The 10,215-nt window shown below is 33.1% G+C and overlaps 2 protein-coding genes across 3 annotated transcripts in view; one reads left to right on the top strand and one right to left on the bottom strand.

The window, feature by feature from the left end:
• Window positions 1-1,630: 1,630 nt before the first annotated feature.
• LOC111883884 (uncharacterized) lies at window positions 1,631-4,130 on the top strand. Of its 2 annotated transcripts, none has more exons than XM_023880216.3 (8): window positions 1,631-1,832; window positions 2,387-2,485; window positions 2,585-2,997; window positions 3,101-3,197; window positions 3,369-3,437; window positions 3,524-3,589; window positions 3,671-3,739; window positions 3,876-4,130. In XM_023880216.3, exons 1-8 carry the CDS (start codon window positions 1,722-1,724, stop codon window positions 3,945-3,947), a joined length of 996 nt encoding a protein of 331 aa, XP_023735984.1. In that variant the 5' UTR covers window positions 1,631-1,721; the 3' UTR covers window positions 3,948-4,130. The 2 variants fall into 2 exon arrangements, with proteins under 2 accessions (XP_023735984.1, XP_023735982.1); XM_023880214.3 differs by having other exon boundaries at window positions 1,634-1,832; window positions 3,074-3,197.
• A 4,314-nt stretch (window positions 4,131-8,444) lies between these two features.
• LOC111883862 (myb family transcription factor EFM) overlaps window positions 8,445-10,215 on the bottom strand; it is a 3,216-nt gene continuing 1,445 nt past the window's right edge. The window contains exons 2-4 of the mRNA XM_023880192.3: window positions 10,148-10,215; window positions 9,936-10,012; window positions 8,445-9,181 (exon numbers count right to left, since the gene is read on the bottom strand). The exon at window positions 10,148-10,215 is cut by the window's right edge and continues 526 nt beyond it. Of these exons, the coding sequence (XP_023735960.1) occupies window positions 8,663-9,181; window positions 9,936-10,012; window positions 10,148-10,215 (664 nt within the window). The 3' untranslated portion in view covers window positions 8,445-8,662. The remainder of the gene's footprint in view (window positions 9,182-9,935; window positions 10,013-10,147) is intronic.

Genomic DNA, 10,215 nt, shown 5'->3' with positions numbered 1-10,215 from the left:
GACCGACCCGGACCGAACCGAACCGGACCGGCTCTTGACCGGACCGGTTATGGAGAATTTTGTGGACCATGGACCGGACCGGATGAGTCGTGTTCGTGTCCGTGTCCGGGTCCAGGTCCGAGTTTTCCGATTTTTGGACCCATTTGGACCGGTACAACTTTAATTGCATAGAGTATAATAAGTAATCTACATTGATGTATAATATTATAACTTGCAAAATTAATATGTTTCCGTTTCATGTCTAACTAATCTACATTGATGTATAATATTATAACTTGCAATTTGCAAAAATTAATTTTCCAAATAAAAGCAACTAACATATAAATTAAGTTCACCAACAAAAGTTAAACAATTTTAAGACAAACATACAAAAGTATTACCGTAACAACAAAAATCATAGTTTAAACTTTAAAATCAATCAAACTAACAAATTTCATAAACTCATAATCTAATCTTCCATTGGCCTCTTCCCCATATCATTGTCATCCATATGTAACATATTTAAAGCTTGTGCAATCTCTACATAAACACAAATGAAAATGTTGTTAGTATTTAATAAAAAGTAATAATTGTATAAAAAAAAAATAAAGATTGTAATTTTTTTACCCAAAGCTATATCATCATCGTTCAAGATGTCACCAACGTTGTCAACTATCGGATTTGTAAACTTTATCACCCAATCTTGGGTGCATAACAAAGCTTCAACTATCAATGTCGATAAACTAGTTTGATACTCACTTACAACTCTACCACAAGTGCTAAACGTGGACTCGGAATTATAGTATAAAATAATACTAAAAAGCTGAAATATTTCAGCTTTGATAGCTCTACTTTAAAGGATTGTAACTTAATGAATATAATACCAAAATAAACAAAATTATAGTCTAAATTCATCTACAAATTGTAAACTAAATGTTGGAAAAAACCGTAGGTCAATCCGACTTAAAACGAATGAGTTATGGGTGTTTAAAAAACGTCACAAATTATAAAATCTTGCTAAAAAGCTGAATTTTTTCAACTTTGATAGCTCTACTTTAAAGGATTGTAGCTCAGTGAATATAATACCAAAATAAACAAAATTATAGTCTAAACCAATCTACAAACTGTAAACTAAATGTTGGAAAAAATCGGAGGTCAATCCGACTTAAAACGAATGAGTTATGGGTGTTTAAAAAACGTCACAGCTTACAAAATGTTGCTGAAAAGCTGAATTTTTTCAGCTTTGATAGCTCTACTTTGAAGGATTGTAACACGGTGAATATAATACCAAAATAAACAAAATTATAGTCAAAATTCATCTACAAACTGTAAACTAAATGTTGGAAAAAACTGCAGATCAATCTGACTTAAAACGAATGAGTTATGTGCGTTTAAAAAACATCACAAAAATCTTAATTATGTCCAACCGGTTCTAAACCCGGTAAAAACCGGACCGGACCGGGAAAAAAACCGGACCGGACCGGCGAGAAATCTTAGAACCGAGAACCGGCCTGGGGGTTCAAAAAAACGGTCCGGTCTGGTTCACCGGTCCAAATGCTCACCCCTAATTAAAATATGGTTATTTTTGTGAAAAAAAACTATTTAACAAAATCAATAATTGCATTGCTACGTTGTACTCACGGTACAACCCGACATTGCGTCAAGAAAGAATTCTGTAAAATTGGGTCTCCACTCATCACTCTCTACTTCCGGTGAATTAGGTTTTGGTGGTGGTGAACGAAATGACAGTCGACGACGAGAACTCCGTGTATGTCGGCAACCTGCCTTACGATGCTACTGAAGATAGTATTCGAAGTGTCTTCGATATTTACGGGCAAATAATCGCCGTTAAGGTAAACTTAGTGTTGTGAATTTGCAACCTTATTTAGTTTATGATTCTATGTTTTTGCTTTCTATCAAATCATTTGTCATTTGTATATACTATACACTCCTTCCATTGACAAAAGAAGAAGAGGAATGATATTCTTTGAACTTAATTGAGGTGCATTTACGAACAACTAATAATCGCCGCGATTAAACGTTAATTTTGGGGAAAATTAGTGAACTGTTTTCTATGATTGAAGGGATTAGTATTACTTGTAGCTTACGATTGATGAACCAAAATCGTTAGTAGTGTTTCCTTTATTAAGAGTCTGTCAAGAGTAAACTTTTTAAACGTTTGTGATGGATTATCAGTTAGCATGAACTCACCATGTAATTTCAATAAAGCTACATAATCTTCAGTAACTTCATTCTATTTTCCCTAAAACATATCCATGTATCCGGCTTAAAAAATCTTATAAGGAATCATTCATTTTGTGGTAGTTTTCACTTTCATATTGCCATTTTGTTGCCTCAATATATAGAAGATGACCTAATTTCATCTGCTTTTACATATCACTTCCAGATAATCAATGATCGTGGAGTAGGTGGAAAATGCTATGGCTTTGTTACTTTCACAAATCCCCGATCTGCAGTTGATGCCATCAATGATATGGATGGAAGGGTATTTGTATAAAATTATATTTGGTCACATCTTAATGTCTTTCTTTCTTTCTTTTAGTTTTTTTCAATCTTCTGAATCCATGGATCTGTTTCATTTCAGACTGTTGATGGACGAGTTGTTAAGGTGAATGAAGTCAAAAGTAGAGGTGGAAGGTCAAACTTTGGGCGTGAACGTGACAATTTTCGAAGAAATAGTAATGACAGAGATGTAGAGGTGGATAGGGGTAGAGATAGAGAGAGAAACTATGGTCGTGTAAGGGATAGGTCTAGAGACCTTGATCAAGATAAAGAAAGGGGATATGAGCGTGCACGTGATCTTGATCGGACACGCAACCGTTTCATTGACAGAGACACTGACACTGACAGAGACAGAGACCGGAACAGAGACAGGGGACATGAAGGTGATCAAGCATGGGAAAATGATAGGGATCAAGAGAAGGAGATAAGAAGAAATGACATTCATCATAGGAGTGGAAACAAGTATAAAGATCAAACAACTAAATTACAAAATGGGTAAGATTACCATTTTACCCTTTTAGCAAAATACTATATTTGTGTTCCCATACCAAATTGATGTATGTTTATGCAGTTCTGATTTCAATGATCGACATAGCAGAGAGCATCCATCAGGGTCAAGTCATGGAGATCATGATCATCATGCTGCAAAACAACTCGATGTTTCACGCCAAAAAATAGAAGAACTTCAGAAAGAGGTTTGAGTTTTTGCTTTTCAAAATGCTTTTATCTATATGATAATGATAATTAATTGTTTCTGTTTAAACAAAAAAAAAAAAAAGTTAATTGTGGTGCTTTTTAGACAGTATTAGTAAGTTTGTGCTTTATGTTTTACTGCCTTGTGTTAATATTAAACTTGCATTTCACAGGTTTATCGAATGGAAGAGCTTGTAGAAGAGAAAGGTGATCATGTATCTAAGTTGCAGGAAAAGTCCCAGGTCTTATAATTAACATCCTCATAATAAACACCAAATTACAATTCTACCCTCCTACAGTTTTTCATGATCTTTATTTTTTGTTACAGAAACTAGAGGATGCACTTGCATCTGCTAAAAAACTCACTTCAAATCGCAAGAAACAGTTGATTAAGGTGATTCCCATTAATTCCTTTTTTTTTTTTTTGGTGTATTCATGTTGTATAATTTTTTTTTTTTTTTTTTTTTTGATGCAGCTTCATAAATGTTTTGTTAATATGAGAGATTATAGTGAGAAACTTAAAAGCTGTGAAGAGGAACTCCAGGTTAGTCTCTCTTATTATTATTGTTTTTTGACTTAATTTAGACAGAACAACTTAATAGAAAGAGTAGTCATGAAAGGAGACATTGAGTTCTAGCTTTTTTACAGATTTGCCCTTGTGTCCAACTTTCTTTCTGCAGGCTCTTGTTGGATCAACATTGAAAGAATTAGAAAGTCACAATGTAGTGGACACAGATGGACTCATGGCTTAACGAAAGTGGTTATAACATTGGCTTAATGACTGATAGCATGTAGTAAACGCTTTCACCTTTTATTTTGACTAGGGTTATTATTGTCATTTCACATGTTGAGAGAAAACTCATTTTTTTTTTCCAATGTAGATAGAAATCAATAGCAAAATGGTGAATGTTTTTCCTGCTTCTAAAACAAAATAACTCCAAAGAGTTTTACAAATGCAAAAAATAAAACTCCCTAAAGTATTCTTTAAAATGACTAACAAAAATCGTAATTTGATATATCCTAGCAAACTCTCCACTAAGAAGAATTACATGAAATCTTACTTGATCGATATTTGCATATACAAGTTTACATTTTTATATATAGTGTTTGGAAATGAATATTTGATCATGGTAGACAAGATTGTATGGTATCTTTTGTACCAATAGAAAGCATGATGCCTAACGAATCTGATTGAACGATCGATTACAACCAAAATGATGAACAAGGAAAAAAAAAACGAAAATCCAATGTGGATATTCAAATATAATATTCAACTCCCTAAAATGGGTCTAACAATTTTGCCTTTTCTAATAGGAAATAATTTTTTTTGGGTAAAAATAATTAAGTAATAATTAACAAAGAGTTGTAGAGATATTGCTGTTAAATAATCAAAAGAGAATAAACAAAAAAGGCCTTAAGTGAAAAATATATGAATAGTAGGGGTGAGAATCGGTTTGGTTTTTTAGTTTCTTCGAATCGGTTTCTTTAGTTTGAATTTTTTTTTGGCCCAATTCGCTGAACCAAATCGAATTCAAATTCTCTAGACCAAACCGAAAACCGAATTCTAATTCGGTTTGGTTTGGTTTGAAAACCGAGGAAACCAAATATAAACTTAAAAAATTTTCAAACATAAAATAAAATGTTTTTAACATAGAAACCTAAAGTTGCAAAAAGAAATATATAAAGTTTCATACAAAATTATCTAAAGAGTAAATGAGTTAAAATAATTTTTACTTTATAATTAATACATTTACTTAATATAAAATATAAAATATATTTTTAATTAATTAATTTATGAAATTGAGTTTTTTTTTGGTTTGATTTGGTTTAAACTCATGGGACCGAAACTCGAACCAAAAACCAAATTCACAATTCGGTTTGGTCTTGCACCAAACCGAACCGAATTTGAATATGGTTCGGTCTGAAATCGATTTCGGTTCAATTTGATTTTCGGGTTTTTTGGTTCGGGACAAAATAATTCCCACCCCTAATGAATAGGAGCCAAAATTGTGAATTAGACAAACCTGAAGGATTACCTTGACTTAGTGAAGACCAAAATTTTAAGAGTAGGAATTTATAGGGAAAATGTGTTAAAAATAGACAAAATTGCAAAAATGGTCTCTATGGTATGCAAATTTTTGGGGTTTTAGTCCAAACCCCGAGTTTTTTTGGATTCATGGTCCTTTTGGAGTGGTTTGTATGTGAAAATAGTCCCTTCGAAAATTGAAATGACTATAATACCCTTGGAGCATTTATTTTTCATTTCACTTTCATTTTTTTTAAAATTTAATATTTATTTATTTATTTTAACAATTAAAAAAATAATAGATGACCTCTCTCTCTCTCTCTCTCTCTCTCTCTCTCTCTCTCTCTTCCTTTTGTATAAAATCGATTTACCAGTGGAAAAGAAAATCAAGTGGAACAATTTATGTGTTCATCTATATGCATAAAAAAAATCAATGATCTGAAAACTATAATTATCAGATACACTAAGAAGGATCGGGCTTGCTAAAAAATCAAAGATCTGAAACACGTTGGGGGTCAAAGGACCACCTATTAAGGATCGTTGATCACCCCCAGATTCTTCAATTGTAGAAACAAATAATTTCCAGTTCATAACCAAATTATTGTAGAAATTCTTCATCTTCTTCTGATTTCATCCAAAAATTCTTCGTGCTTGGTGGTAGAGAACAAAGCAGATATGAAGTTTTAATTACATCATCTTCTTCTAATTTCATCCAAAAATTAACCCAGATACAAAAATTAACCCATATCAAGTTTATTTTGGGTTTAAAGTCGTCCCACCGGATACCTGCATGTGGATCTACATCCGTTGTTGGAGTTTGCTCATATATTTCATCTAGGTCAGCCTCGTCACTGCCTAAAAATTAGAGTGTTGGTGCCTGTTATCTTGTGTTTGGACAGTTGTTGATGAAGGAAAAGGAGGAATACATAAATGACTTCAATCAATTCTCTTCAAGATTCAACAAGTATTAGGTAGTTTGAGAAGTCTAAGAATCAACGAGTTTGTGATTCCATTCACAGGATACATCCATTAGACGAACTTGTCATTCCATTCACATAATACAAGGTATTACCACCATCACTGTCGACACATATGTTGAAGTAGATCTCGATGTGGGTATTGCAAAAAATTCTGAGATTTAAATGAATCGGGTTAAAGCAAGTGGGTCTCATGTTTTCATTAATGGAGGTTTTGAAGGTTTCAACATCAATGGAGTTTTTGAAGGTTTCAAAAGCTAATTTCTTGATGTTGGTTTTGGTGGTTTTGACATGGGGAAGATAACACTTACTGTTTCGATTGAACACCCAAATCATTCATCGATTTTAGCTTAGATTATGATCAAAGTATGAGAAGATCCTAAGAAGAGGTAAATAGATAGAGTATGAGCAGTGTATGAGAAGGGCCTGAGAAAAGGCTAATAGAAGAGTATGAGAAACATGGTAGACGATAGAGAAAGAGTTAGATGAGACGAGAAAGATATAGAAAGAAAGAGTAGATGAGATAGATGAAAGAAGAAAAAATAATAGAAGTATATGTTGTTAGAGAAAGAGTTAGATGATAGAGTATGAGAAAGAGAATGAAATATAGATAAGAAAAGATAGAAGAATAACTCACCAGACACGTTGTGTCTGATGCTACAGATGTCTATGTTTTGTAGGTTCAGGTTGTAACAACCGTGGTAACAGAAGAGAAGGCTGAAAAACATGGAAGATTTAGATAGTAGGATGCTATTGATATATTTCCTTGTTCTATATTTGTATGTAGATTTTTTTATTGTAAACCTGTGATTTGTCCTGGGAAGTAAACGTATTAATTAGAGTAGAATTCCACAATGTATGTAAAACTCTGATATTTCCCTCAGATTAGATGGATAGGAATCTGGGTCGTTACACATAGCATGTGTTTAGCAAGGTGATGTAAAACACATAGGGGATAGTAGGTTGGGGCGGCGGTAGGGAGGCTGGAAATTTTGGGGGCGAGTGAATGGAGAAATTTTGAGGATGGGGACGGGGGATGCAACACCGTCCCGTTTGTCCCCACTGATATCCCTAAGGTCACAAACGATCCCCAACCCTTTGCTACAAAAAGAGGGGATGGCTACTTAAATCGACAACGATTATGTTGGTAATTTTAGTGTCACCAGACATTTAAAATGTACTTGGAATTAATAACGTCAACAAGGATTATTAACCGATATTAATATAAGTTAGATGATGCGGAGTGCACACTTGTATAAGATCAGTTGGATCTCGGACGACGAATGGCTATGGTAAACTTGATAGTTTCATTAATTTTGGAATCTTGAATTCAAATTGTATTTAATGCGCAATTTATAATATAACTGATGTTTTGTAAGATGAATAGTTGCAATAAAAACCATTAAATGACTACAATTAATTCAATTATAACACCCATTTGTCAAGATATTATATAAAGGAAAATGAAATGATTTTTTTTTCTTATCACTTTTAACTCTCTCTCTAGTAATTTGGCTTTTGTTTTTTGTGTCTTGAATCGAATGTGTCCTTGTATTGTAGATTGAATTTCATGATATCAGTACATATATAGGGTTGAAATATCAATTTGGAAAATAAATTTACATTATTCATAGACAATCCTAAGTTCCATATCATCGTTACCCTATTAGCGTGTATATACCGGCTCCACAAAGTACATTCTCCAATTCAGCCACTTCTTATTGGATCCTTTGCAATGCCCATTATTGATCCACAAAAATCTATGAGATATTTCTTTATAGGGAAGTTAGGGTGCGTTATACACATAACTACAAATCTGACTTTTTGCGAAAGATGTTGCCATATATGAATGATAAGTTAGGTATATTGCTATAATGAGTAGGAACTGAAAGTAGCCAGGTTGTTATCAATGTATTATATATAGACATTTAACTGCAATACAAACAACCTAGTAAAAAGACATTCTTCTATGCATGCTTAAGCTTAATATATAGAAGCATTCACACAAATGTCATGTAAACGACAATATATCCAGTACGCTACCCATCGGAACAATGTAATTGAATTGTAAACAACCTTTTTTTTTTTTTTTTTTTTTTTTTTTTTTTGACACCGCAAACAGTAGCTTTGCTGTCTTTTAAAATATCCACAAACGAGTTATATTCAAAATTGATATATTTTAATTATTTATGAGATGAAAAGGGCAAATCGGTCAACAAATTAGAAGTCCACAAAACACACCAAAAGCCAAGAAAGACGTACATATGGACTTTAATCATTAGAAAATCCCCAAAAAAGCATACAAATTGTGATTAGAGATAAAAAAAAAAAACAAACTGTCACTTTCCCATTATGCCCTTTTTACCCCTCACTATATATCTAAAACTTTAGTAATTAATTTATAACATCAGAAATTTAATTAATAAAACTAATACTAATTAGTTAATTAATTAATTAACTAACACTAGAATTTAAGTGTAATCTCACTCCCATTGCTTTCTTCACATTCTTCCCTTAAAACAAGCGCTTTCGTTTCTCCTCCGCTCTCCGCCTTCCAGCTGCCACCACTCTCCGACTTCCCGTCCTCGATGCTCTCGGAGCGGTTGCCACCGGTGGTAGTGGTGCCGCCTCTGCCATTAGACTCCGGCAAGCTCTGGGTGGTTTGGGAGGAGGGTTTGTACATGTGAGTATGGTGGTGGAGCTGGTGGTGAATGTTGCTGCTGTTGTTGTTGTGGTGATGGTGGTGGTGGTGGTGCAGTGGTTGAGGTGGCGGTAGGACGGAAGTAGGGTAATATTCTTGGGGTGTACAGTAATGTTGGTTGCTATGGGTGGCATTCGGGTGTGTGGTGTATAGAGTTTGTGCTCCGGCAGCATTTGCATACTCCGGCGGCACCCATATGCCACCAAGAACCACCAGCTGCGGCCCTGCGTTGCCGGCCGATTGTGGGCTTGGACTTGGTCTTCTTGTATGAAGCCTATACTTCTGTAACATGTCAAAGAAAACAGTAAATTAATTAATTCGAAAATTAAAAAAAAAAGATATTTTATTTCCAAAAAAAACAAAATAAACACACAAAAAGAAATTTCTGTTTTTTCTTTGTACGTCGTAGGTACAACATCGAATCACTGTTCGTTGTACGTACAACATAGTATCAATGTTCGTTTTGTACATCAAGTGAGAATATGGAGGTACAATCACTTCTTGCATGTAAATTAATTATTACCAAATCATTACACTATTTGAAATTAACTAATTTTAAACATTTTTGGACAAATAAATCTATTAGATGTTTTAAGAGTTAATGATTTTTACAGGTTTTAAAAGTTACTCCGTATATGATTATTAATTATTATTATATATATATGGTTTCAAAGTTGGATTTTTTCTTACATTTTTTTATAACAAAATAATTAAAATAATATGAATTCAGTACTATTTATTACATTTCGAGTGTTAAATATATATGTGTGTGAAATAAAAAGCATCAGACTTTAAATAATTGTTAGTGAAACCATTGCAGTTGTTTAGAAATAGATTAATTTTGGATAATTACAAATTTTGATTTTAAAATGCTTCCATGGTTCATTTATTTTTTTAAGTACTGTTTTCGAAAGTTATATAAATTATATATCTGCTTCTCCAGTAATTATCTCGAATTAATATAATTTGAAAAATTCATTATACATACTGTTTATAGCAATATACATAAACACAAAAGAAAGATAGAAAGAGAGACCTGTAAATGGCTTTTGACTTCATCATTGGTCAAACCGTCAACTTTCATGAGCTCTCTGATTTGTTTAGGTGTGGCTACTGCAATAATTACTCCAATATATCAATCGATGATTAATTAATCATGATACAATTATGAAATATTGTAAATTCCTAGAATAAAAATTAATTATTTAACGTTTTACGAAAGTAAGTTAAAATTTAATTTAAATATACCTTGAGAACCACCTAACATCTGAAGAGCATTGACAAATCTCCGGTGGAGGTCCGGCGACCAGCACCTC

This window comes from Lactuca sativa, chromosome 7 (assembly GCF_002870075.4).
Source record: "Lactuca sativa cultivar Salinas chromosome 7, Lsat_Salinas_v11, whole genome shotgun sequence".
NCBI lineage: Eukaryota > Viridiplantae > Streptophyta > Magnoliopsida > Asterales > Asteraceae > Lactuca > Lactuca sativa.
Note: the sequence above shows the minus strand (reverse complement) of the source record. Positions and strands in the feature narration are given on the sequence as shown.